This window comes from Petromyzon marinus, chromosome 40 (assembly GCF_048934315.1).
Source record: "Petromyzon marinus isolate PM22_M1 ecotype Great Lakes invasive population chromosome 40, UKy_Petmar_22M1.pri1.0, whole genome shotgun sequence".
NCBI classification, from domain to species: domain Eukaryota; kingdom Metazoa; phylum Chordata; class Hyperoartia; order Petromyzontiformes; family Petromyzontidae; genus Petromyzon; species Petromyzon marinus.
This window is the reverse complement of record NC_133706.1, coordinates 8337736-8365347: the sequence shown is the minus strand read 5'-3', so window position 1 is coordinate 8365347 and position 27612 is coordinate 8337736. Positions and strand designations below refer to the sequence as shown.

Sequence of the window (27612 nt, the reverse complement as noted above, 5' to 3'; positions counted from 1 at the left end):
GCAGCTACCTCTGAAATGCCCAGTGAATATGAGTTTCAGCCACGTGTAATGAAACTGGCTTCTCAAGCGTAGTGAGTGGCTTAAACTCGGTCACAATTTGTAGAAATCGGAAACCATTGATCTCCTTTTTGACCTCTTGGCTTTTTTTCCAGCATTGATAGTAAAACATTTAGTTTTGTCATGACATTAATTGCAGGGCGTGTGATAATAAAAAGTACTGTCGAAAAGATGTATATTTGTAATGGTGTCTTGTGATGAGATGGATGAGAAAAAACGTCGATCATGGTATGAAGTCTACTTGCTTAAATGCTTCTGGAAAGGTTTTATTATTGAAGACCCATAGGCTGGACTAAAGCACAATTTTACATTGATTTGGGACATTTTTTCCCCTCTGCAGGTCATGTTCATACAGAGCGAGGGTCGTGTGAAGCTCATGGTGGAACTGCTGGACACAGATGAGGACCACTCGGACGGCCCCGTTGAAGTAGAGGTACAGTCACCGCTCTTGTTGTCACACCACCTTTCATCCTGTTGCTGTGGCTACCACCTCCGTGTAAATCACCGTCGTTGCCCTTGTGTTGCATCTTGTCGATTTGTGCCTAGTGTTAATCTACACCGCCAGATGCTTTTCTGAATCGCATCGTCAAGTATTTTAAACAAGTTTTCTTAAACAAAAAGTTGGAAACATTGGCCCAGAATGGCCTGTAAGCTGATGAAGTAAAACATTTAATCAATTTTTCTTATTCCGATACATTTAATCCACAATGGCACAATTAGTTTTTGTTGACAATTTGCATTGGTCAAATATCAACCATTTGACACTTTTTGTATCCGTTATTCCGATTTTATTAGGGCCATTTTGTATGGCAATGTGAAATATCAAAAGTTATATGTAATATAATGGAAATTCCAGTTCCATTTCACCTTCAACCATTCCATTGCACAGCATCATTCTAGTTAAATGGACACCCAGTGCCAGCTGTTCCTGTGCAGCACAAGGTGGTCGCAGCACCGGCCTGCCAGCAGGGAGTAATTTTTACGTGTAGAATTTACCAATTTATTTGTGAGCAATCAAATTTGGCAAATGTGTACGATTAGGTTTACAGTAGGCTTTCCTTTTCTAGCAGATTTTAATAAATTGATTTTCATTATGCTGCTACAAGGGGATCATTGTTCAATGGCACGCGGATTATTGCTGCGGTAGCATTAATGTGTTTTTATTTGTGGTGGGCGTGGTCAGCGTTGGTCGGACTACGTGGACCGCTACGTGAGCCCAGACTTCTCATCGCCTGAGCTAAGGGAACACCTGGCTCGCAAGCCTGTCTTCCTGCCCAGGTAAGCCGTCTAGAGTGCCATAAAATCCACATTGCTTTGTTCCATTTGCTGGTCTGGTCAACCAAGCATTGTTTGCCATAAGCTAATTTAACTCGTCCTATGGATCAGATTAATTTGTTGTACTCGTTTAAAGCAAAAGGTTTATTTTTTAATATAAATTATGTAGAACTTAAGAGGAATGGGAAGATAAATGTATTGAGTCCAGAATTTTGTTTTACTAATTTGATTCATCATAAGATGCTGCTGAATTGTATGAAAGTAAGGCAAGGGCTGTCTCAAGAAAACAAACATTCAATTAAAACACAATCTTGCATTGCAGTATCTCATTTTTTTTATCAACAGTATAACCTTGCACGAAATCTTTTTTTTTTTTCCCCTTTTGCCAAAAACATGCATACACGACGGTACTACTCGGTGGCTTGGGTAACAAGTTCTGTACGAAGTGGCAGTGTTGATTTCAATTGTCATTCTTGCCCTGCAGGAACCTGCGGCGAGTGCGCAAGTGGCAGCGGGAGCTCGACTGCCAGGAGAAGGAGAGCCGCGAGGCGGCGAGCGGCTCAAGCGGCGCCGGCAGCACCACTGGTACCACCACCCCCAAACCTGGGGAGCCGGAGGCCTTCAACAAGATCGAGTGCAACTTCAAACTCAACTCGTACAAGATGGTCTACGTGTTCAATTCGGAGGACTACCTTTACCGACGCACTGCCCTGCAGCGTGCCCAGCAGGTAACAACCGCCCCTCCGACATACTTCCGCTTTTCCTCCGTGACTACTTGCCGCGGGGTTCAGATTAACAGAAGTGTGATGCACAGATTGCCAGTGGTGCACAAGCACGCTCCCTAATGAAACTGGTCAACTAAAACTAACTACAGTAAAACCTTGGATTGCGAGTAACTTGGTCTGCGAGTGTTTTGCAAGACGAGCACATTTTTTAAAATAAATATTAATTTGATAAACGAGCGAGGGTCTTGCAACACGAGTAGTACGTATACGCTTTGTCTGCCGAGCGTCACATGATCACAACTGATATACGAGTGCTTTGATATACGAGTGCTTTGGATTACAAACACGTTTCCGGAACGAATTATTCTCGCAATCCAAGGTTTTACTGTAATTTTTATTTTACCATGTAAGGCCCACTAATCTGTATAACTCTTGTAGAAGCAACCTGGCCCACATATGGTAACTCAACGAAGTGACTTATGTGGAATAAATAGGAGCCAAATAATCTAAATGCATGGTTCTAAATGTGGAGGGAAAAACCGGAGGACCCTGAGAAAAATCCTTGCAATCAAAGGGAGAGACATGCAAACTCCTATTATATACAGGCATCAAGGTCTGGATCGAACCCACGACATCCTGTGTATATACCAGGTGAGGTACTTAACATCTCGCCACTGTGGTGCTTGAGCAAGCACACTACATATGAAGGTGTTAATGGTACATGTGGCGAGCGTTTTTTTTATTTGAATAGTTGGGTTCTTTTGGAGTTCAATGTTTTTAAGAATTATTTACCCAAGAAGACCTTCGAGGTACTATACTTGGCTATTTATTGAGTGCTTAACTTTATGTGAAAGGACACTAGGATGTATCTGGAAGAAAATGTATGTTTTTGAAGGGATAACTGTCAAAATATCTGCACAAGCTCATGGACCCTTTAAGTAGGAAAACTATTTGGACCCCCTTTAACGGAGGCGACTCATCAGGGTTGTGGGCTGCAAAACAAATTCTGCTGTTTTGCCAGGATAATTGTATACATTTTTATTTGTGGAAAATATTTTTCTAAGATTCATGGGTCTGTTTAACTTAACTCTAACCAACCAAGTAACATTTCACTTGTTTGCAACAAACTGATGGAATTTGGATAGGTAAATCTGTCCCAGAAATTCCGTAGGTTATTAAACAAGCTTATTAGATTTTCTTTTTGTGTGAAGCCTTCGCTACAATTATTATTATAAGCATATATTTGTTTTTAATGCCATTTAAATGTGATGCGTATCTTTCTCTCTTGTTGGTATTCATTATGGCTAACAATCGCCATTGTGGACTTGCGTGTGAGATGCCAATTCGCTTACCGCCACGCGCGCGGTTTGTTCCTGTCCGCAGTCGCACCAGCGCGTCTCGCGGCGCCTGCACCGGCGCTTCCATAGCTGGTGGGACGAGTGGAGCAAGGTGCACGTGACCCCTGAGATGGATGATGCCACCAACTCGTGGCTGCTTGGCCAGGGCCTGGAGGACATGAAGCCGTGCACCACCACGCGGCAGCTCGAGATCGTTCACCACATGCCGCTCAACAAATACCGTGTCAAGCCCATCAAGGATGCCGTCATCGACAAGCCGACAGAGTAGGCTCAATGGCATCTACTGCATGACCATGAAATGTCGGTCACAGCACCGGCGCAAACCTTAGCAGCGACTCGTCCTGCATTAAAAAGTAGCTCTGGCTTTTTAAAACGTAGCCCAAACCTGGCTGAAGCCAGGTCTCTTCTTTGGAATGGACTTAATTCAATGCCCTTGCCAGGTGCTCCATGTCAGCTAGAGGCTACTTAAGGGAGGTCCTCACCCCTGTTGATAATTTTTTTAGGCTTAGTTTTATCTAGGGGAGGGCCTCACTCAGGCATTCATATCTGGCTGAGCCGATTTGCTTTACTTGCTAGACAACGAGCATTCAGTGGAACTGTCATTGTACACAGAAATGTTGGACAGGTTTGCCTATGAAAATGTAAATTATAGGTTTCTCTTTTCCTGCTTGGGTATTGTTCCATAGTCTTGGAAGTGTACAGCGCACGTCACACATGATTACCGCGTGCCAATCTGGACCTGTCCTTACGGAGGTTGTATGGTCAGATACATTTTAAATCCACGGGTGGTAGAACTGTAAGATCTGTTGGATGGGTCTGAGCAGTGGTCAAGGGTGCTTGCTGACAGCACTTGCCCCAACAGTCTGTTAAGGCTATAAAGGGGATCTTTGTCTTTACAGTGGAAAAGGTGTCGATCTCGAGTACAGACATTGTTCAAGCTGCCCAAGTCAGGCTATTGCTTTAGGGTTATAGAATATTAAGGGACTGCATTTGCAGTGGTGTACAATCACAAATCAAAAAACTCAACTTCCCACGTTCATCGTTAACACTGCCTTACAACATAAATATACGTAAGGAATATTTAATGGGTTCCTAGGATGATATGCTAAACTTTTGGGCAGCGGCCTTCAGTGTACTTTATACTCTTATGTTTTATAGTAAGGCAGCGTTAATGACCGATGTATTCAACTTTTTCGGTTTGTGCTTTGAGTATAGTTTGGCTTCATAGGTAACTTTAATAAAAAGCATGCTGACTGTGCTACATATTTTGGTTTTTTGTTTCATCATTTTTATACTGCTCGATTAGTGAGGTACTGTATTTTAAAGTAATATGTACAACAGATGTAGAAATCCCATTTTTGCTAAAAGTTACATCTGTATTACAAAACCATGTTTTAGGTGACTGTTAGACCTTAATTGTATTTTCATTTAAAAATACAAAATTCATTCGTGCTTTTGTATCCTACATAATTGGAGCCGAAATAACAATTTGACTTTTGGTTCGTGATGCACAAGTTGTCTCATGGTGGTTTCACCGAATGGTTCTGTGTTTCATGCAGAACATTGAAGGGATGGATTTGAATCTCATCTCAGGGTAGAATGCTGACCTGAGGTGGCATACAGATTTCCCCGTGAGGTCCGTACTCTGACCCCAGTGGTCGGCTAAGCTGAGCCTTTGTCCAAACCAAGTCTCTCTAAAAAATGAGAAATAGGTGATGGGCACAGTGGATTAGGTGGGGGGGGGGGGGGGGTGTTTGAGGACTCGCCCCCCCAACCTGCCCCACACAATCCCGAAGCAGGAGGTAATCAACTTAATATTAAGAATACAAATGTGCTGTTCTTAATGTGTCCTTTTTACTCTTTAAAACAAACCCTATAGTAATTAAATATAAATTACTGTAGATTACCTGCGTTAATCAGATGCTATGTCCCACCACCTCGGCCGAGGGGGGAAAATCCTGACATGTGAAGGATAAAGGTTCGTATAACAGTTTAGGTGTTTTTAAACATCTAAACATTTTTGTACTTTACTCAATACCCAGTGGATATTGTGGAAGTCGTTTTTATCTTTTACAGAAAGGTGTGCACTTAAAGCCAGGGATTTGCATCTGTATCCTTCACACGTCCCTAAAGAGCTCAAAGCTGTCAATTTTCCCCCCTCAAGCCTAAGCACTTAAAAAAAACGGTGGATCTTAAGAAAATGCGCCATGGCTATAATCGCACAGCCGCCAGCAACATCACTAATTGTGAATGATAATATTACAGTTGCCCTTAATTTTACTCTAACTCGATGAGCCAAAGTGTAATTGGTACCACCTGCATTTCTTGATGGCCATTTAAACGTTTATTTTGATAACCCACACATTTTTAAAAGGGTTTTCACTTCACTGTTATTGGCCATGATAATAAAATTTGTACGAAAATGTTTGACTGGTCGTACCAAGTGAGGTCTTGTCTTGGCACAGACTTAGGTTTGCTGTTATTTCATCACCATTTTTTAAATAACATTGTCATATCCTACGTGTTAGTGGTACAGTTTGGTATGGCTTGTCAAGTGTTACTAGAATTTATAATTATATATATTTTTAAATTTTTGGTTTAAAGAGTCTGAGAGATGCTCTTTTGGGGTGGCTCACACCCTTGCCAAAAGGGCCTTTATATTTAAATTTTTATTTTTGATTTACAAACGGCGCTGAAAAGCATTACCCTGCCTGGTGTAAACTCGCTCTTTGTAAACCTCTCCTGACTTCCTGCGTCGCTGGAAGTGTTTTTGTTTTTCATAAGACCGTAACCTACCAGCGAGGGCTACAAGAGAAGTGAAAGTGTGCTGTCTGGAGGCTGTGGCCTCTGCCGACATGTGCTAAGGGCCAGAGGCTGTATTTCGGCATGATGCATATAACTTAATTTCACTGCACATTTCCCAGATTGTAATGACGTCATTGTCCTGTTGTATTTTGTGATACGCAAGTGTAATAGTGATTTAAATAAAAGATACACTATGTTGTAATTGCCATTCTTTTGTCTGATTGATTTTTCTAAGTATATTTTAGTTTTTTTTGCGAAACGTTTCTTCTTCTTTGGTTCTTTCGGTAAAGTCACGTAGAATGAGAATAAAATAATAAATTGATAAAATAAAATAACAATAATATTCTCACGATGTTTCGGCCACAAGACAAGCGGCCTTCATCAGGTGAAGGGACGAGACTGTGGAGGACAGCGCTGGAGTGAAAAAGCCACGCTCAGATCGCGACCTTTAAGCTGTGTGAGAAGAAACAAAGCGCCTTGACAAAGGAATTGGCATATAATTTAGCATTGAAATGGCTGAGTGATTAGCTTGTGACTGGTCACAGAAATGGCTATGTTAAAGTGAAAGCATACACATCCGCAGAGGCACCCCTTGACAAAGGAATTAGCATAGAATTTAGCATTGAAATAGCTAAGTTAAAGCATACACATCCGCAGAGGCACCCCTTGACAAAGGAATTAGCATAGAATTTAGCATTGAAATAGCTGAGTGATTAGCTTGTAACTGGTCACAGAAATAGCTATGTTAAAGTCAGAGCATACACATTCACAGAGGCACCTAGTACAAATCAAACAGGAGAATTTAGCATTGAAATAACTAGGCGAATTTAGCATTGAAATAACTGAGTGATTAGCTTGTGACTGGTCACAGAAATGGCTATGTTGAAGTCAAGGCCTACACATCTGAGCTATTCACAGTAACTGGGTATACACTACAATATATAACGAATACTATATAGTGAACCAATAAAAAACAAATATAAATTACCTCAATGTTATCAATAAACTATATATTCTCCAATCAGCTAAGCTACCAACAGTAAGTCGTTATATATCACAATGCTATATGACGAAAAAATGGATGTATTCCTACCCTCAACTTTAGCAACACGGATAGCTAGGGCCCCGTTCAGACGAACGAGTTCATCCATGGTCGGAACAGAGGAGGGGGAGAGAGACAGCTGCGAGGCGCTGTTATACTCCATGTTGTAAACCATACCATTAACCGTGGTGTGAGAGGTATTAAGAGTCAATGCCAGCGAAAGAGCTGCGGTCTGAAGATCATCGTAAAATACAATTAATTAAGAACGGAAATGGTTTAAAACATATTTCCAATGGTTACTAAGCCGAATCCATCTTCTCGGTTGAACTTGTCTCTGCTTGTATATGTGAATGGCCTCATGAACGAATCTCTCATGGTAGCCGGTTGGTTTGCAAAGAACCTCCGTCTTGGAGAAGTCAATGTCATGTGAGCCCACTGAATTATAACAGTGATCTGCCACGGCAGAGGAGTTCGCTCTACCGTGTTTCAAGTCTGCTTTATGTTCGCGGATGCGGTCTGAGATATGTCGTTTGGTTTCTCCAATGTAGCTACTACCACAGAGGCACTTTAGTTTGTAAACGCCCGGGTACTGTATGTCTGGAACAGCATTTTTTACAGATGGAACTAGATCACGGATTTTATGTACTGTGTTGAATCGGACCTGGATCTTGTGTTTATTCAGGATTTTGGAGATCTTTTTAGTGACCCCTGCAATGTAGGGTAAAGTGATGGTTTTGAGTGGCTCCACAAGAGGATCCTTCTTCATGACTGGAGTGATGGCTTTGCGGATTGTGTAGTCGGAGTAACCATTAGCCCTGAGAGCCTGGTGTACGTGCTTGAGTTCACTGGTAATGTGTTCCTGGTCGGAAATGCATTGGGCTCTATGGTATAGAGTCTTGATGAGGGAGTTCTTCTGGGATGGATGGTGGTGGGAATCCGGTTTCAAGTAAGCATCTGTATGGGTAGCTTTCCTGTAGACAGAGTGGCTCATTGAACCATCATGTCTCCTTTTAATTAAGACATCCAAAAAGGGTAGTTTGCCATCTTTTTCGACCTCCATGGTAAATCTGATGGCTGGGTGTATGGAAATGATGTGGTCGCGGAATTGGTCTAGAGCAGGCTAGCCATGTGGCCAGATGACAAAGGTGTCATCCACGTACCTCTTCCATAAGGTCGGGCGTAGAGTGGCAGTCTGGATGGCGTCAGTTTCAAAATTTGCCATGAATACGTTGGCTACAACCGGAGATAGGGGGGAGCCCATTGGGGTGCCCTCAGTTTGTAGAAAGTTCCATTCCAGGTGAAGTATGTGTTGGTTAAGCAATGTCTCACCAGGGGGGGTACATCAGTGTGCAGTCCTTGATGAACCAGGTCTTCAATGATAGCGATGGTGTCAGGTACCGGGACTTTGGTGAACAAGGACACCGCATCAAAACTGACAAACAGGTCGTCTGGGGACAGGGAAATGCCTTTGCTTGTCGATACCAGGTGAGTAGAATTTAGTACCGCAGATGTGTTTTTTCCAGTGAAAGGTTGCAGTATATGAGCAAGAAAACGTGCCAGTTTATAGGTGGGGGAGGGACGGACACAATAATCCCCTGTGGGCTGGTGTAACCAGGAGGTTCCTACCAGTAATACTCATACCTATCCGTATTCGTAAATATAACGCCTGCGCCTATCCGTAGTAAAAATAGAACTCCATACTTTTATCGTATCTATCCGTAGTAGTAAATATAATCCTATATATCAATCAGTGAGAGCAAATCGAACCTTTATACCTATCCGTACTAGTAAATATAACCCTATATACCAATCAGTGAGAGCAAATCAAACCTTTATACCTATCCGTGCTAGTAAAATAATACCTTCGTCTTCATATTCTTTGGGCCTTTAGGTAAAGTCACGTCGATAGGTTCAAAGAAAATAACAAAAAAACTACGACGTTTCGATGACAACACAAGCGATCGTCATCAGGAGGAAAAATAAAACCGTTGAAAAAAAAGTGGTGGGGAAAGCCGCTCAGGCAGACAGTTTTAAAGGTCGATTTAATTTTTTTTTAAATAAAATAAAATAACACAATAAAATTCTCACGACGTTTCGGCCACAACACAAGTGGCCTTCATCAGGTGAAGGGACGAGACTGTCTGGAGAGAGGATTTTATTGTCGTGAGAATTTTATTGTGTTATTTTATTTTATTAATTTATTATTTTATTCTCATTCTACGTCACTTTACCGAAAGAACCAAAGAAGATGTTTTCAAGGTTTAAAGTGGGTGTAGCCCAAGGGTCATAAACGAAGTGGGCGGGGCTTGTGATGTTAACGTCATAAATTAGCATGTTGATGACAGATCATAGTGGCCTCCACGAGGGCACGGAGGTGGCCATGGGGCCGTCCATAAATGACGTCACGCGATTTTGGACGATTTTTGACCCCTCCCCCCCCCCCCTCGTTACACGGCGTCACAACAAGTCAGACCCCCCCACCCCTCAAATATGACGTCACAAAGCTCTACCCCCCCCTCCTCCTCCCCAAAACCATATTTCCATTTTGAAAATAAAACATGCTTCAAATCGCTTTAAACTATTGGCATTGTAGTGCGTATTTTAATGTGGCGCTGCACTCTTATGTTATAGGAGTGTTGTTATAACAATTAGTGTTGTTATAACAATTCTATATTTATTTAAAGTTGCGCATTGTGATGTGACGTCACATTTCTCAAACCCCCCCCCCCTCGTCACACATCGTCACAAATGTCTGACCCCCCCCCCCGCCCAGGTGCGTCACGTCATTTATGGACAGCCCCTATGTTAATGTGAGAGATGAGCATGTTAATAAGAGATCGCAGAGCAGCAACGTCAAGCTTGGCGAGCGAGGTGGGCTGTGTTAGTGTGGGAAGTTTAACCTGTTGATGTAAAACCAGAGAGCCGAACTTAACAACTAACGTCGGAAGGTGGTATGATGGGAACATCACAGCCAGTTATGACTTCAACTGCTTGCTAACGTCCTTCCAATGATTGATCAGTTTATACCCATCTTCTCGACTGAAGCTGTGTCTGTGTCTGTATATGTGGATGGCTTCATGAACGGATCTTTTGTTGATAGCCAGTAGGCTTGCAAAGTACGTTAGTCTTAGAGAAATCAATTTCGTGTGAGCCCACACGTTAAAACAATGACCAGCCAGGGCCGAGGTATTGGTCCTACTGTGTTTCAGATCTGCCTTATGTTCACGAACGCGGGCCGAGACATGTCGCTTAGTTTCCCCAATGTAACTGCTGCCGCAGACGCAGCTTAGTTTGTAGACACCGGGGTATTGCATGTCAGGGATCACATCATTCACAGATGGGATCAGATCACGAATTTTATGTATTTTGATTTAAAGCTTTCGTGACTGCAGTAATTCATATTCTTAGCTCTTTCGGTAAAGTCACGTTGAAGGGAAACAATAAAATAATAAAATATATAAAAAATTTCTCACGACGTTTCGACCATAACACAAACGGTCATCATCAGGTGTGAAAACCAACGGCAAGAACATTTGAAAGAAGTGGTGGTTTGCATTTATTTATTTTTAAACGGTGTTTGTGTTTGTTTATTTATTTATTTTAAAAAAACGTTAGCACCACGGGCAGCGATTTGGCAGTTTGTTTAGAAGGACGAGTCCATCTATGTTCTGAGAAGAGGAGGGGGAAGACGGAAAATGAATGTATGCTGTCTGAAAGCCACCGTAAGCGTGAACAATCAATTAAGACCTGAAATGGTTGATCAAATCCTTCCAATGATTGCTAAGCCAGAATCCATCTTCTCGGTTGAAATTGTCTCTGTGCTTGTATATGTGGATAGCCTCATAAATAAATAAATACAAACACCGTTTAAAAATAAATAACTGCGGACCGCCACTTCTTTCAAATGTTTCTTGCCGTTGGTTTTCACACCTGATGATGACCGTTTGTGTTATGGTCGAAACGTTGTGAGAATTTTTTTTATTGTTTTATATATTTTATTATTTTATTGTTTCCCTTCAACGTGACTTTACCGAAATAGCTAAGAATATGAATTTTATGTAGTGTTAAATCGAACCTGGATCTTGTGTTTGCTCATGATTTTTTAGATATTTTGGTGACCCCTGCTGTGTATGGCAAGGTGATGGTTTTTATTTGGTCCTCAGATGGTTCTTTCCCAACGGTTGGGGGTGATGGCTTTACGGATTGTGTAGCCTGAATATCCATTCATCTTGAGGGCTTGGTGTATGTGCTCCAGTTCACTGGCTAGGTAGTAATGGTCGGAAATACATCGAGCTCTATAGTGTAGAGTTTTGATGAGGGAATTCTTCTGGGAGGATGGTGGTGGGAATCAGGTATTAGATATGCATCTGTATGGGTGGCTTTCCTGTAGTGTAGACAGAGTGTCTCAATGAGCCATCTGGTCTCCTTTCGATTAACACATCCAAGAATGGTAACTTGCCATCTTTTTCTACCTCCATGGTGAATTTAATGGCTGGGTGTATGGAATTGATGTGATTGAAGAATTGGTTCAGAGCTGGTCGGCCATGTGGCCAGATGACGAACGTGTCATCTACGTACCTCTTCCACAAGGACGGACGTAGAGTGGATGCCCTGGATGGCATCTGTCTCAAAATTTTCCATGAAAACATTGGCTACAACTGGAGATAAGGGAGAACCCATTGGGGTACCTTCATCTTCCAGGTGAAGTAAGTGTTGATGGGGCAGTGTCTCACCAGGGCCGATACATCAGCATTCAGTCCTTGTTGGACCAAATCTTCAATGATTGCAATGGTGTCAGGCACAGGAACTTTGGTAAACAAAGAGACCACATCTAAACTAACGAGCAAATCACCTTGAGATAGTGAGATGTCCTTAATTAGCGATACCAAAGTGAGCTAAGTACAGCAGAGGCGATCTTACCAGTGAATGGTTTTAAGGTCTCAGACAGAAATCGGGCTAGTTTGTAGGTGGGTGACTCAATGGTGGAGACAATAGGACGAAGGGGTGTACCCTCTTTATGGATTTTTTGTAAGCCATACAATCTGGGTGGTCTACGAGCAGAGGGTTTTAAGGAAAACCGCTCGGTTGGTTTGATTAAAGATGTCGAATCGGTGATGATATTGTTGGTTTTCGTAACGAGGCTGTTGGTGGGATCTCTTTAAATTTTTGTATAGCTACCATCGTTAAGTAGGTCCTGAATTGTGTTACTGTATGTGCTTTTGTCCATGATGACTTTGGCATTGCCCCTATAGTCTGAGAGGATGACGATATCATCTCTCTGGTTTTTTTATTAATTGGGAAAGCTTCGTCCTGATGCGGAACAGCAAATACAATCTAATTTCCCAATCCGCGATATGAAATATAACTCGGCATGCCTAAGCGCGCTGGGAAATGTAACGACATCCGGCCGCCGTCATGTCGGACGTGGAAGACGACTTTATGTGTGACGATGAGGAAGATTACGACCTGGTGAGTGGCACGGGAGCTGGGGCGAAAACGACAAGACGCGTCCGACTAACTAGTTAACCGAACCAACTAACTATCTGAAGGGTTTGCACCTTTTTTTTTTAAAAAGCGATCGAATTAGAACGATTAAATCTCATCGCGCGCTCGGGTTGGGGAGGTTCAACAGGGGCCTGGCCTAGTGCAAGTCTAGGCCACAGGCATGAAAGGTTCTCAGATTAACGCGTTAATAATAGTACAGTTATATTTTTATTTAAAGCTTTCGTGACTGCAGTGATTCATTTTCTTGGTTCTTTCGGTAAAGTCACGTTGAAGGGAAACAATAAACTAATAAAATATATATAAAACAGTAATAGGAGACTTTCGCGACCAACATTCATCATAAAGAGTTTTTTTTGCGGGGGTGTGAGGGGTTATATCGCGTCAATATAAATGTGGTGTACGGTGTTTTTTCAAGAATATTTTGATGTTTTTTCTTGTGTTTTCTGTTTGCACAGTCACATAGTCACTTTAAGATGTTTTCTTGTTCGTGTTTTTTGTTTGTTGCGGTTGCACCCGATTCAAGAGCCGAATGGTTCTATTGGGTAAAGTCACGTAGGTATAAAATTTAAACAACAAAAATCACGACAGCGCTGTCCGCAGGACAGGTTGGTCCCTTCACCTGATGAAGGCCGCTTGTGTTGTGGCCGAAACGTCGTGATTTTTGTTGTTTGAATTTCATACCTACGTGACTTTACCCAATATAACAAAAGAGTATTATGGATCCTTGCAGTCACGAAAGCTTCAAGTCTAGAGCCGAATGGTTCACAGGGCTATACCAAAATAAATGGAACTGAACTGAACACCCGACACGAGCCAGTTCACCATTGGAACCTCCTTTGCCAGTAGCAAAATATGATCATTGTGGTTTTTTTACCCTTTTATCTGGCAACAAAACTGCGCCTTTTGGCGTCATCTGGTCCAACGCCACTGTGAGACTAGGGCACTAAGGAAAGCTGTCTCGGGTGTGGAACAATCAATTTCAAGGACAGTGCCAATACATTATCAGAGTTGTGTTTTTTTGTTTGTGGTCAATGCAAACATGATTCCTTGTAAAACAAAAAAATGTGTCAGTTTGTTGCCAGACAAAAGGGTAAAAAAAAACAATTATCAATTAACAAGCCAGTTAGGTTTGTTATTACTGGCGAAATGTTCGTACTCAAGATTGTAAATGTTGTGGGATTTGCTCTCCAAACACACAACCGGCGTTGCTGTACTGGTAACGAATTGGCACGTTCTGTTTACGTGACAAACCCACTTACTAATTGGCTGTGTAGGGTGGTGGCGGGTTTAACGACACATTGATATATTTACGCGATATAACCTCCCCCCCAAAAAATAAACTTATGGATGGAGGTTGTCACTTGGTTTGATGGGAGGGGGGAGCGTTTCAAATGTTGCGCTCAGTTAGCCCAATTAAATATCATTCGGGCAGTTGTTTGATCTCAATTAAAGCCGTGTTTGTGGAATTGTTTAGTTGGGTTTAGACGTTTCGAGTTTTTGGCGGTGGCAATGCGGGTTGCGCTGTTTGGCTCCCAATTCGCGAGCGATAATCGATTACTTTTTTAATGCATTTATAAATAACAATAATAATAATACGTGTAATACCGTCATTTAATTGGGTGACAGAGAGAGAGAGAGAGCTCGACTCGCAGTGTTGTTAGTAATCTCGAAAGCTCGGCAGGTATTGAGCCTGTGGATAGTGCTTGGATAGTCGACTCCCATGTAATGAAGGCTGCTTGTGGCTTTACCTGATGGGACAGCATACGGCAATGCAGCAAACTCCTGTTGTACTGTATTCTTATGCTTCGGCCGTCCATAAATGACGTCACGCACCTGTGGGGGGGGGGGGTCAGACATTTGTGACGAGGGGGGTAGGTTTGAGAAATGTGACGTTACATCAAAATGCACAACTTTAAATAAATATAGAATTGTTGTAATAACGCTAATTGTTATAACAACACTCCCACAACATCAGAGTGCAGCACCACATTAAATACGCACTACAATGGCAATAGTTTAAAGCGATTTGAAGCATGTTTTAGTTTAAAAATTGAATTTTTTTTGGGGGGGGGGGGGTGGGCAGAGTTTTGTCACGTCATATTTGAGTGGGGGGTGTCTGACTTTTTGTTACGCCGTGTGACGAGGGGGGGGGGGTCAAAATCGTCCAAAATCGCGTGACGTCATTTATGGACGGCCCCTTAGCCGTACTTGAAGAGCATGGCCAAGTATGGTCAGATAACCCCCACGGCAACACACGGTGTGCGGAGGAGGCCCTCATCCAGCAGTGGATTGACATAACAGGCTGTGCCTGTGTATGATAGTGACAATGCCGATATCAAAACCTCACGAGGGTCTTGGCTTCGAGTTGTTTCCACTGTTGCATTAAATAAGTATTTTGTGTGTATGAATGTTTAACTTTTTATCTCGCACCGTACGTAGTCAACCACACTAATCGGAGGTGCAGGGGAAGAACAACGAACTAAACACAAAAAGTAGTTATAAAGACATGAGTTTTCAATCTAGATTTAAAAGTGGATAGCTCCAGTGGCTTCCTAATGTATGTGAGAGACTGAGAGGAAACCAAAGTTCCTTCCGAAACACACATTGCAACTGACCATACATCCAAACGCTGAACCCTAATGAAGAGGCTTGATACTTGGTGAGGCTTTTCTTGATGAATATGACATTCCAGTATTCGTAAACATGGGGACACTTTAGTAATGCTATATTGCACCAAGTGTCACAGCTCTCCAGATCCCCAAGGATCATAATTTTATGTACAGATGCAAGTCATGGTAATATAATTTATATGCAATTTAACAGGTAAAGCTAAATTGAGTGTCAGGACTTGCAATGGCATGTTTGGCTAATCCCACGCCATGCTTGGTCAGAGCACATGGAGGCACCACACGAGAGACTGATGCGGTGTTGCAAATTCCTTGAAGTTGAAGGTTGTCAGAACTAACCTCAAGCGATCACTAAATGCCACTATATAGACCTAAAGTTTTAAAAAAATTGCCAATCCACAATTTAACAAGTGTTAAACATAACAAGCTGATACAGAAATTCTAATCCATATCTGGAATAATGTCACTGCACAATTTACCAAGTATTAGACAGAGTAAACTTATACAGGATACTTAAACCGTATCCGGAATTTATCGTACATTTGCATAACGTCATAATCCCAGAAAGTCTCTAGATTTGTCGTTAAAACAAAATGATTTAACTAGTGATGCCCAAAAGGTTGTTGGCTCTGGTGACAAAATCGCTAAGTTGGCCACACTGTTATGATGTGTATCCCACCAGGAGTATTCGGAGGACAGCAACTCGGAACCAAACGTTGACCTAGAGAACCAGTACTACAACTCCAAGGCTCTCAAGGAGGATGATCCTCATGCGGCACTCGCCAGCTTCCAGAAGGTACTCTGCAATTTTATTTATACTTCTAAAGTGTGACCACAGATAATGATCATTCTGCAGTCACAGGAAAATATCGGGTTCCTGGCAGTCTTGTCATTTCAGTCGGAATGTATTTTATGGTTCCAGCCTTGCTCCAATCTAGACTTCAGTTTATTGAGATCCCTTAAAAAAATCTAGAATTATTGAGGTGGCTTTGGGGAGCACTGATTTGGCACCAATGATATTCCAGTTGAAGTTAGGGTTTTTTTCCGCGATTAAACCAGTTTCTCAAGTGTTGTACATTGATAGCATCAACCCAGTCACATATCATTGCAAGAATGAATTAACATTGCATTTGGTTTTAACTTAATTTTGTGTATTTCCAACTATGAGCAATTAAAAATGTTCAATTTGCCATACAGTGAACACCGCTATAGCAGTGCATGTGATAAGATGGCATTTTAAGGGATCTCAATTATAGCACAAAAGTTCCATGATAGACTAGATTCCTCTTCATCTCATAACAACGTGCTGTCGATACCACAATTGGAATATAGTTGAGAAAAAGGCAAAAAAAACTTGGGCAGCTGGTGCATGTAGTACTACGTGTACAGTCGTGGCTATGCCAGATTTCCATTTGTAGAATATTCACCCTGGATCTCTTCTGCATTTCGGCAAAAATTTAGATACCCTCGTGGTGTGCCAGTCATGATGTAGTAGGGCATGTGGTATGCTCTCCTCAACATCACTTCTTAATGCTCGCCTTAAGTGTCCACTAAGAGCACGTGGTCTAGCAGTGTAAACACGTCTTTCATGGGAAAGAAGTAACTTTTATTATATGTGTCTTTGTGCTTGCTTAGGTGTTGGAACTGGAGGGAGAGAAGGGAGAGTGGGGATTCAAGGCTCTCAAACAAATGATCAAGATAAACTTCAAGCTGGTGAGTCTTGACAATCTATAAAATATACATTTTTCAGGTGGCTGGGTGGCTCGGAGATTACGGGGCTAGAGTACAGAATTACTTTTATAACAGAATTACATAATTATGCTAATACAAATAATTAATATCAACATTAATATAAACATTTACCTCAGCCACAGGTTGGCTGAGGTGCACAGATTTAATCATTGATCATCACAGAGTTATGATGTCATGCTGGACATGTTGCATAGGTGATTTTTACGGTGACCGTTTTGCATGGGGGTTGTCTTCCTGACAGGTGATTCGCTGGTGCAGTAGGAATTATGATATAATCTGTCGCAACCGCTCTTACGTTGTGTGAGATAACAACTTATGATCCGTTTTTCCTTCTGCTATGTAGGATATACTACATTTTTTTAGGCTGCTGGACAAATGACTTATCTTAAGAGCATTTTCTGTACTCAAGCCCTAGCATGCTGAGCTGGGCTCAGCCCAGTCACCAATGACTACACGAAAAGCACCACACTAAAGTAGGTTTTGCACTTAAATTGGTCGTCACTCGACGAACATTGCTGCTGGTGGCAGGGCCGGTGGGAAGGTGCTGCCCTCTACTGTGTGGATCAGAGGTCACTTGAAGGCATCTCAGAGGTAGCTCTGAGATTTGCTTCTGTGGGCCATTCGTTAACACGAAGGGTTGCACTGCTCTGTGATAGATTGGAATGGTTATTTTTGTCTTGTAACATGATGCTGATCACACCATAGGGGATAACATTTGGTTGAAAGATGAAGCCTTTTTTTTTAAAGTATGTTTCATTTAAAAATCAACGCGTTCTCGTCGGCACGGCTACCCCCCCCACCATCAGGGAAACTACGCTGAGATGATGAACAGATACAAGCAGCTGCTGACCTACATCAAAAGCGCCGTCACGCGTAACTACTCTGAGAAGTCTATTAACTCCATCCTGGACTACATCTCAACTTCCAAGCAGGTGAGAGATTCCAGGTTGTAGTGCATCACAATTGCAAATTTTCTCCACGTACAACCCTGACTGTTAATGAGCTTGATTGGTTGGTTGATCAACTTCTCGTGATTTGGCGATTTATTAGCGTGCATAGGCTCTCGGTTCGAGCACAGCGGCTGCGATGGGTAATACTGCGGGTGTATGATGTTATTTACCTTAAGATGCACACAGTCTGCTTCAAAGTGGTTGTTGAAAATCTCGTGACATTTAACGAATAGGAAGGAACCATTTTTTCTGGTTTCATTGTCAAATGTATTCAATTTCTAATTATTCAAATGACCAAATTGAAAACCACATAGCAACCTCGAGCCCCCTATTGTGACACTTGCTGATGATGCTTGTCTTTGAAACACATCACCTTCGTGATAACATTGTGATATAAGAATGGTGTGAATTCCAAATGTACTAATGATTTGATTTGCTTGATGAAGAGAAACTCATCGCCTCTGCAGATGGAGCTGCTCCAGGATTTTTATGAGACGACACTGGAGGCACTAAAGGATGCCAAGAATGACCGCCTCTGGTTCAAGACTAATACAAAGGTGACTGCAGTCACGAGGCTCCTCTCATGAATGGAACCAGCAAGCTGTCACTTCTGTTACGTCCGCGTAATTGATTCATCCTGTAACAAAATCACCAACAATGTGCCCAATCTTGGCATATCTATGAAGCTAAGCAGATGTGAGCTTGGATAGAACTTAGATTGGTGACTACCATGGACAAACAGGCTGTCACAGGCCTGCGGTGCTACCTCGTGGGTAGCGGAGTGCAGTGCAGAAAAATCCGTTGCTGTACTTTACTTCTATGCTTCCACACCTGTGCTGCCAACCTTCAGCAACCCTCACTGACCAGCGTGACGTTTGGTAAAATGAACCACATGGTGTAAAGTAGGCCATCATCCAGCAATGGATTGTAACAATGGCTGTACATGTACAGCTATTAAATAGTGTACAGCTCGCTGCAGCCCTGGTACGTGGCTGATTGTTCAGCTGTGTCGTCATTTATCAGTGAAATTAAAGCCACGGCCGTCTCCCCTCTTGTCTTTCGCAGCTGGGAAAGCTGTACTTTGACCGAGAGGAGTACGGGAAGCTGCAAAAGATCCTGCGGCAGCTGCACCAGTCCTGCCAGGTACAACAACACAGCACAGCAAAGCGCGCTTTTGCCCCTGTGTTAATATTTACAATCCAAAACACAAATAAGATGTTATCTTACTGATGTGAACCTATACAGAATGTAATGATTCATCAGTGAATTTTTTTTAAGTCCGTGATACGCGCATTGAATTGTACATGCAAGAATCAGTTATTTTCAAATCGCGCAAATGTATTCTTTATGCTGATGGTCAGAACCGATGAGACAAACACAGATGATATAAATGAGACAATACAGATGGGACATAGAGGGTGGACATAGCATAGAAGGTAGTGCAGATGAGACATTATAAACTTGACAGTGTAGACGGAACACAATAGCGCACAATTGAGATGGACAACAAAGAAGATGGACTGTAAACATAGTATCAACTAGACAGTATCATCTGGAGAGCAACAATTGATTCTGGAATTGAATAATGACTCAGTAGCCTGACAAGTTATCGGGGAGATAATTTGAGACTTTCTTATTACCAAGGATGTGTCTGGCTCTCATTTAGGATAAAAAAAGCCTTTAAAGTTTCAATCTGGTGCATCATTCGAGAGCCTTAAGAATTGTTGGGTCAACATCGCTCAAAATGCCAATACAGCGTCAATGCAGGGGCCAGGAAGAGAACACTTTGAGGTAGGTTGGATTGCCCTGTGTGCCAAACACACACATGCAGAGCTCTGCGTTGGCCAGTAGGAGATCACAGGAGGTGCGTACGCATGGCATGTCACTTCATTGCATTGGCCGAACATGCTTTTCTATTTAACGCTGTATATTTTTATCACAGCTTTTGTGCAATGCTTCGATTAATTTGACCATTTTTTTTATCAGGGTAAATCCCTAATAGCAACACAACTTGTTACCTGAAAATATTTAATATTGGATATTTTTAACGAGAGCTATTGTGACCTTCCACTAGAGACAGATGGGCAGAACTGACGCATTAATGCTGTCAACCTCAGTTGAAAAGTGAAAAAAAAAAGGATTTGGCCAAACACGGTTGTGCAGGACAGTCTTGATGAGGCTAAGCTGAGCTGATGGTGAACGGCGGTCGATGTTTGTGTGCTTGTGTTCAGACTGACGAGGGTGAGGATGACCTCAAGAAGGGTACGCAGTTGCTGGAGATCTACGCGCTAGAGATCCAGATGTACACAGCGCAGAAGAACAACAAGAAGCTGAAGGCGTTGTACGAGCAGTCGCTGCACATCAAGTCAGCCATCCCACACCCGCTCATCATGGGCGTCATTCGCGGTGAGGGACCGCCCCCCCCTGGGCCACTCGCGGCCATGGTGGCACAGTTCAGAGGTGGTCTCTGCAGGCCACATTAACGCACGGCTCCGAAGTGGGCTGTATTTCTCACGTTGCCGAGGTGACCTTTATGTCACAATAACGGAGTTTCGCGGTGGGTTCTGTGGACCACATTAGCACATATTCTTGGTTCTTTCGGTAAAGTCACGTAGAAGGGAAACAAAATAATAAAATATAAAACAATAAAATTCTCACGACCTTTCGACTGCAAAAACCTGATGATGATTGCTTGTGTTGCAGTCGAAACGTCGTGAGAATTTTATTGTTTTATATTTGTATTTTATTGTTTCCCTTCTACGCGACTTTACCGAAAGAACCAAGAATATGAATCCCTGCAGTCACGAAAGCTTTAAATCACATTAGCACAGTTCAGAATAGCATTAAGAGCCACGTTAACATAGTTCGTAAGTAGGATTGATGTGTCACATTAAGACAATACTATCTCTTAAATAATACATCTCAGGTAAGCTCTTTAGTTATGTTGTTGTCGTGGTTTTGCGCGGCAATCGTTATGTGCTGCCCCCAGGCGTTATTGGTCTGATTGGTAGTGCATTTACAAATCCATGCTGCCACTCAGGCATAGAATGATTCTCTCCTCCCTACAAGTTAATTCAAGGAGTCAATGCTAGCTTGTCTGATTTGTTGTCTTGTATGTATTGTCTGTCTCAATTTATTCCATTAACCTGAATGTAACATTTTCATATAATTTGAACGAGTCGTAAATAATCGATTCTCACACGCACGATGCAATGTATACGTCACGAGCGTAATAATTTATTTGAATCGAAGAATTGTTACATTTACTCTGAACTACCATCGTGGTGAAACAGTCACTTGTGGTATTGTAATGAAGGTGATGTTAATGATATCGCTTGTGGTGGTGGTGGTGTCTGCGCTGTGCCCGATGTTGTGTGGAGTGCAGAGTGCGGAGGGAAGATGCACCTACGTGAGGGCGAGTTTGAGAAAGCACATACGGACTTCTTTGAAGCCTTCAAGGTGCCACTTTATCCCCCCCCCATGCTACTTTGCCACCTGTCATTAAACATTCATCCGTAGGAAAATGCACCGCACTTTGGTTTATTTTTTATACAGAGGCAATAGATTTGATGACAGGTCCTTGAGAGTGTGGTGTCTCACTAGAAAAAAAACAACAGCCTGTGACTGACTTCATGGCATCAAGGATGCTTTTTTTGCTTGATAGTTATTGGAGTAATTAATGTTTATCAAAGTCAACAGTTGCCTAACTGACCATGTTTTAGTGGGTTTTTTTTACATTACATGGCACTACACTCTTAATTATAATTGACGCAAAATATGAATGAAGGTTAAATTCTTCAAAAGTAACTCGGCATTCATGTTTGCAAATTCCACAGTCATGGTATTTCAGTGTGGGACACAGAATCTGGCCATGAAAAGAAGAACACGCATCATGAGGACTTTTACACTGTGTCAAATACAATGAAATGTGCCTACATTGCCCTTGTAATGCCATTGCCATGGAATCACCCATGTTTATTTTTCCACGAGTGCTTTCAGTTCCTCAACCTGCAACACTTGTTCCTTTTTCACAACCCCCCAGAACTACGACGAGTCTGGCAGCCCCCGTCGAACCACCTGCCTGAAGTACCTGGTGCTCGCCAACATGCTCATGAAGTCTGGCATAAACCCCTTCGACTCGCAAGAGGTAAGCCCTCTCGTGCTTGCGGCAGTTGCACGTGCACCTCCGCGTTTACATGTGAACTACAGAGACCACGGGCCGCGAGTGTTCACACGTGTTAATCTCGTCTCGCAGGCAAAGCCGTACAAGAATGACCCCGAGATTCTGGCCATGACCAACCTTGTGAGGTGAGTGGAAAGAGGTGGGGACCGGTCCTATGGCCTTGCCAAATTGTGCATCTCGTTCACAAACTCGAGTGCATTTTACCTATAGATGCCAGTTGGGGAAAACTAAAAATCTATTAAGTTAAGCAATGATGAGAAATTACCCTCATTTGTTATTGGACAGAATACTAATTTAATTATATATAGAACCATCACCTGATAATGAAGCCTCATCTCTAACATAAACAAATTATAGAGTCCTTATCCCATCTAATACAGAACCGTTGTTTCACCCTACAGGACCTGCATACGATACAGAACCTTTGTCTCATTACAAAACCCTCGCCTCATCTGATTGCAAGCACATTTCTCATCCCGTACAGAAAGTTGTGATGGTTAAGTTAACGCTTGGCCCATTCTGCTGCTTAATTATCGTCAGTTGTAACCCTGACGCGACGTGATAAAACGCCGAGAGTGAAGCAGGCGTGACACATTATCCCTGCGGAGTTGTGGCGGTGGGTGGCGCAACACTGAGAGCAATGTTGTGTGGGATGCGCCATCTCTTCCTCAGTGCGTACCAAAACAACGACATCAACGAGTTTGAGAAGATCCTCAAAACCAACCGTAGCAACATCATGGACGACCCCTTCATACGCGAGCACATTGAGGGTACGGGACGAACCTGGGGCGGCGTAAAGTGCTGGACTTGGAAGTGCCATGCATGCATCCTGTAAACATTGTTTCTTGACCAGACTCGACCTTTGTATTCTACTGAATAGATTTCAACCAGATATAACAAGTCACTGGATTGATGACACCCATGCAATAGACTTGATTCACGTGCGTCAGTTGACTACAACAATGTACAAGACTAGATTAACAATACAGTAAAACCTTGGATTGCGAGCATAATTCGTTCCGGAAACATGTTTGTAATCCAAAGCACTCGAATATCAAAGCAAATTTCCCCATAAGAAATAATGGAAACTCAGATGATTTGTTCCACAACCCAAACATATTCATGTAAAAATGATTAATACAAAATACCTTTTTATATTTTTATAATTTAAATTTAATATAAAGTGATCAAATTTATTAATTAAATTTAATCGTGGCTGGTGTGACGGAGACGACAGTGGAGAGGAGAGGAGGGCTATTGTGTAGGACGACTTGCACTGTCACTAACGGAATCACAGCTATCTGTTGGCTCACTGGAATATTTTTCCTTTTGTGCGACTTTAACAAGGAATCTATCCAATGACACTTGCTTTTGCCTCCTTTTGAGGATTTCGCGGAAATGTGACATTGCATTGTCGTTCAACAGATTAATCGCTCGCACTGCTACAGCCTTATTCGGGTGATGCTTTTCTAAAGAACAGTCACTACACTTGGACACAAAATAAAAAAAATGCTTTACGCACACACACGTGGTCACAACACTATAGTACTGTAGTAAACAGTATACGCTCGCACGGATGTTGACTATACGAGTGAGGCACGCCGACTGAGACCGAGCATGGAAGATGATTACCCACAATCCCGCAGCGAGAGAGAGAGAAGAACCATCGGCTCAGTTGTGATCACGTGACGCTCGGCAGACAAAGCGTATACGTACTACTCGTATTGCAAGACCTTGCTCGTTTATCAAGTTAAACTGTATTTAAAAAATTTGCTCGTCTTGCAAAATACTCGCAGACCAAGTTACTCGCAATCCAAGGTTTTACTGTACTCTGGACTGGATGAGACTGTACATACACTGGATGAGGCTACTATAAAGCACTGAATTTGGACCAAAGCAATTCACTAGGTTGGACTCTCACAATGTTCAACATCTTTGGCCATTGTTAACTGAACCTGGCTGGCCCTATCCTAGCTCCTTTCAGCTTACAACATAAACAAAAACCCACCTCAATTGGAACTTTCCCATAGTTTGTAATTTAAAGCGGCACTATTTTAGGGGGGGGAAAAAATCATGTAATGACAGGGCATCGGTTCAGTGGCCTGTAAAATGTTCCGCAAGCATGTGCGGTGCTGGTCGCCCCACCACTCTACCTTGTGCCTCGCCAGCCTAAGCGGATGCTACAGTTTCTACCGCTGAAGTGCACATAACTGGGACGTATCTATGGCAAGAATAATATCTCAGTGCCAGACGAGGGAAGAACTACATGTAAATCCATTGTAATTGAGCGGTGCATTATTACGCATGTGACAAAAACCAGGAGTTGGTGGCAGCCCTCGTGGCCAACTGCTAAGCGTTACCCTCTCTGTACATTCTCAGTGGGGCTCACGTGTGGATGTGCTATCGTTTTCGTCACACAGAGCTGCTGAGGAACATCCGCACGCAGGTGCTCATTAAGCTCATCATGCCGTACACGCGCATCCATATCCCCTTCATATCCAAGGTAAGCAAGCGACTGATCATAAAGCAGGGGTAGGGAACCTATGGTTCGTGACTTTATTTCATGTGGTTCGCATGCAAGCGATATTTGAAAAACCAACCTAGCAACACTGTTTACATTTAGAAACACTTGAGCACTAATTGGATTCATACTACTCGTGGATAATGTTGAAGTGTGCATGATTGTGTTGCCAGTCAAATGTATTTGAAAATCCTGTTTGGTCTTCAGTAATGCAGTAAGGAAATTATTCCCCACTCGTGTCTTAAAGCCTAGTCTAAATGCTTACTTTACGTAGGTTATCGGTTAAATAAAGGTCACCTGCAGACATTTTTTTAAGAAAATATTTTTTGACATATCAAGTAATATCTGAATCAGTTTTGGGCCACCCCCTTCACCAACCTGCTCTGATCAGAGTAGTAACGTATGCTCAAACAAACCCCAATAACCAACACGGTGTGGAAGGCCTTCATTGACCAGTGGTTTGAAAAAGGGCTGTAAATGATAAATTATCATTATTTACTGTACTTAAAAAAATCACATCTTCTGTAGCATTAATAGTGGGAGGATGTAATTCAACAACGGAACCCATGAAAGCTGATGGCTTGGTTAAGAACACATCATGAGTGATAGATTCCGATGTTGTCTCTCCACTTGGACTTGCAGGAACTGAATATTGACGTGAGTGACGTGGAGAGCCTCCTGGTGCAGTGCATCCTTGACAAGTGAGTGTTGCTTTCTCACCCATGTAGCTCTATCCCTGACTGCCGTCATCCAAATATCTCCAAAGGCTAGCTCCTAGAGCTAGTCAAAACCTCCTGCTGCTGGGAGCCATCAGGACCTCGTGTGAATTGGAGGCACGCAACTTGTACAGCATCTTGACATGTGGCGACATTAAGACACTTAATTCTAATTCTACACGCCGAGCGCGTGTGTGCGAATGCGCGCGAGATGTTGATGGTTTATGTGTGTTTGCGTATCTACACCCATATGTGCCCGACTGCGTTGCGCCTCTTCCGCCCTCAGCACCATCAATGGCCGGATTGATCAGGTGAACCAGCTGCTGGAGCTTGACCACCAGAAGCGCGGCGGCGCTCGCTACGCTGCGCTGGACAAATGGACCAACCAGCTCAGCTCGCTGCACCAGGCTATTGCCAGCAAGTTGGCATGACTGCTTGCCCACCCGCTTGCCCATATGTCCACTGGGCCTATTTCACCTGCAAGTTGGTCCTGAGATTCATGGCCCCTGCCTGGAGCGACGAGTTGCATCGCTTTCCTCGCCCAGCCTCGTCGCAATGCCTTGTTTTCATGTCCCGTGCCTGACGCATGAACTTGGAAAGACATAAAAAGAGAATGGGTGCCACCGTTGGGGCTCCTGTCACTCTCCTTGCCCACAGTTTTGTCTTTCACATCCACCAATTGGCTCTGGGACAAATTGATGCGCGCTTGTGGAGTTGCTGATGATGTGAGATGCCGTGATGGGCTGGCTGGATGTCTTTTGATTGGTAGATGTGGAAAGCCGAGCCGTGGGTACACCTTGGTGTCAATATTGATACAGAGAAAAGGCTCACATGCTGGGTGACACTGAGTACTTGCCAACTTCTGAGAGACAGGGTATGGCCATGCGTTGCAAATTACTGAAGACACAACATCCCTTTAAACTCCAGTGTCTCTAACAATGCTTCTACCCTGGTTGCATGAATAATTTGGCACGTCAAAGTAAAGGTGGCAAATATAATTATTTTAATGATTTTCAGCAGTATTGAGGGATTTGTGTCCAAGCCACATAATTGCTTTAATTCGTTTCCACGCAAATTATCGCATTATTGTGCAGGAATTCATGGCGATACACCTATGGTATGAAAGGTATAACGTGTAGGTATCCACATATGTAACACAACATTTAGCAACGTACGGCAGTAATTTATAATGACCATTGACTTGTAAACTGTGAGTAGAGTGGTGGCATTGTATCAAACGCCGTGTTGGAATTACCAAATGTATATGGGGGCTCATGTCAGGATTCTAGAGCATTTGTTTGGGCATACATACCCATCTTACCGCTGTTGTAGATAAAAGTGTTTTGTAAAGTTTGCGGTCGCCTTGTTTATGTTTTCACAAGTTGGATGGTGGGGTCGGCGTGTTAGTGGATTGGTTCTTGACAACACATTTCATCACGTTTGATAAGGGTTCCCACCTGTCCCGGTGTACCCAGGATATATTTTTTTGAGATGGCTATCCATTCTTGGCTTTTGTCAGTTGGCTAATAATACTCAAAGCAATGCATATGTAGTTCTTTCCTCTGAGTATTGTAATATATATTGTTCAAATGGCACATCCCAATTTGTTTTTCTATACCTCAAGAGGTGGTAACCCAATATCAGCGTGCAAGATCTGGTGAGCACGTGACGGCCGCCTTAACACCGTGTCCTGATTGGTGGAAAACTACAGAGGAGGTCCATTTGAGAGTAAAGGCCTGGTAAGGGATTGGCTGCAGGCTGCTGTGTTTGCAGCGGAGTCTACGGTCGATGTTGTACTTCCCTTGGATATTTGTTACTTAATGCCAGGCGGGAGCCCACTGAGGTGCAGATATTTTACTGTGGGGGGAGTCCTAGCAAAGATTATTTAATTGAGGCGGAAACCATAGCCCTGACCTGAATGCAGACTTTGTTACCCAATAAATCACATTTGTTAACGAGCAGGATTCTGTTGGCTCACATTTTTGTATTAATATCGATTATTAAGTTCAAGGATACACGCATATAATATTTCATCTCCTGGCCACCTAACCACCCACGGTAGCGAGATGTTAACGACCTCGCCGTGATGCAGGAGG

General features: G+C 42.8%; 2 protein-coding genes across 8 annotated transcripts in view; both read left to right on the top strand.

Moving 5' to 3' along the window:
* The window catches only part of SIN3A (SIN3 transcription regulator family member A), a 30591-nt gene extending 24163 nt beyond the window's left edge, over positions 1-6428 (top strand). For 5 of the 6 annotated variants that reach the window (XM_032968863.2, XM_032968866.2, XM_032968862.2 and 2 more), the window contains 4 exons: positions 398-490; positions 1241-1335; positions 1817-2060; positions 3441-6428. In XM_032968863.2, the coding sequence (XP_032824754.2) occupies positions 398-490; positions 1241-1335; positions 1817-2060; positions 3441-3683 (675 nt within the window). In that variant the 3' untranslated portion in view covers positions 3684-6428. The remainder of the gene's footprint in view (positions 1-397; positions 491-1240; positions 1336-1816; positions 2061-3440) is intronic. The other variant, XM_032968867.2, reaches the window with a different exon arrangement.
* A 6182-nt stretch (positions 6429-12610) lies between these two features.
* On the top strand, positions 12611-27475 carry COPS2 (COP9 signalosome subunit 2). Of its 2 annotated transcripts, none has more exons than XM_032968845.2 (14): positions 12611-12731; positions 16077-16190; positions 17030-17107; positions 17953-18078; positions 18564-18653; positions 19162-19239; positions 20328-20502; positions 21482-21555; positions 22139-22243; positions 22352-22404; positions 22952-23049; positions 24700-24782; positions 25443-25501; positions 25803-27475. In XM_032968845.2, the coding sequence occupies exons 1-14, from the start codon at positions 12678-12680 to the stop codon at positions 25945-25947; spliced, it is 1332 nt and encodes a 443-aa protein (XP_032824736.1). In that variant the 5' UTR covers positions 12611-12677; the 3' UTR covers positions 25948-27475. The 2 variants fall into 2 exon arrangements, with proteins under 2 accessions (XP_032824736.1, XP_032824735.1); XM_032968844.2 differs by having other exon boundaries at positions 18543-18653.
* The last annotated feature ends 137 nt before the right edge of the window (positions 27476-27612 follow it).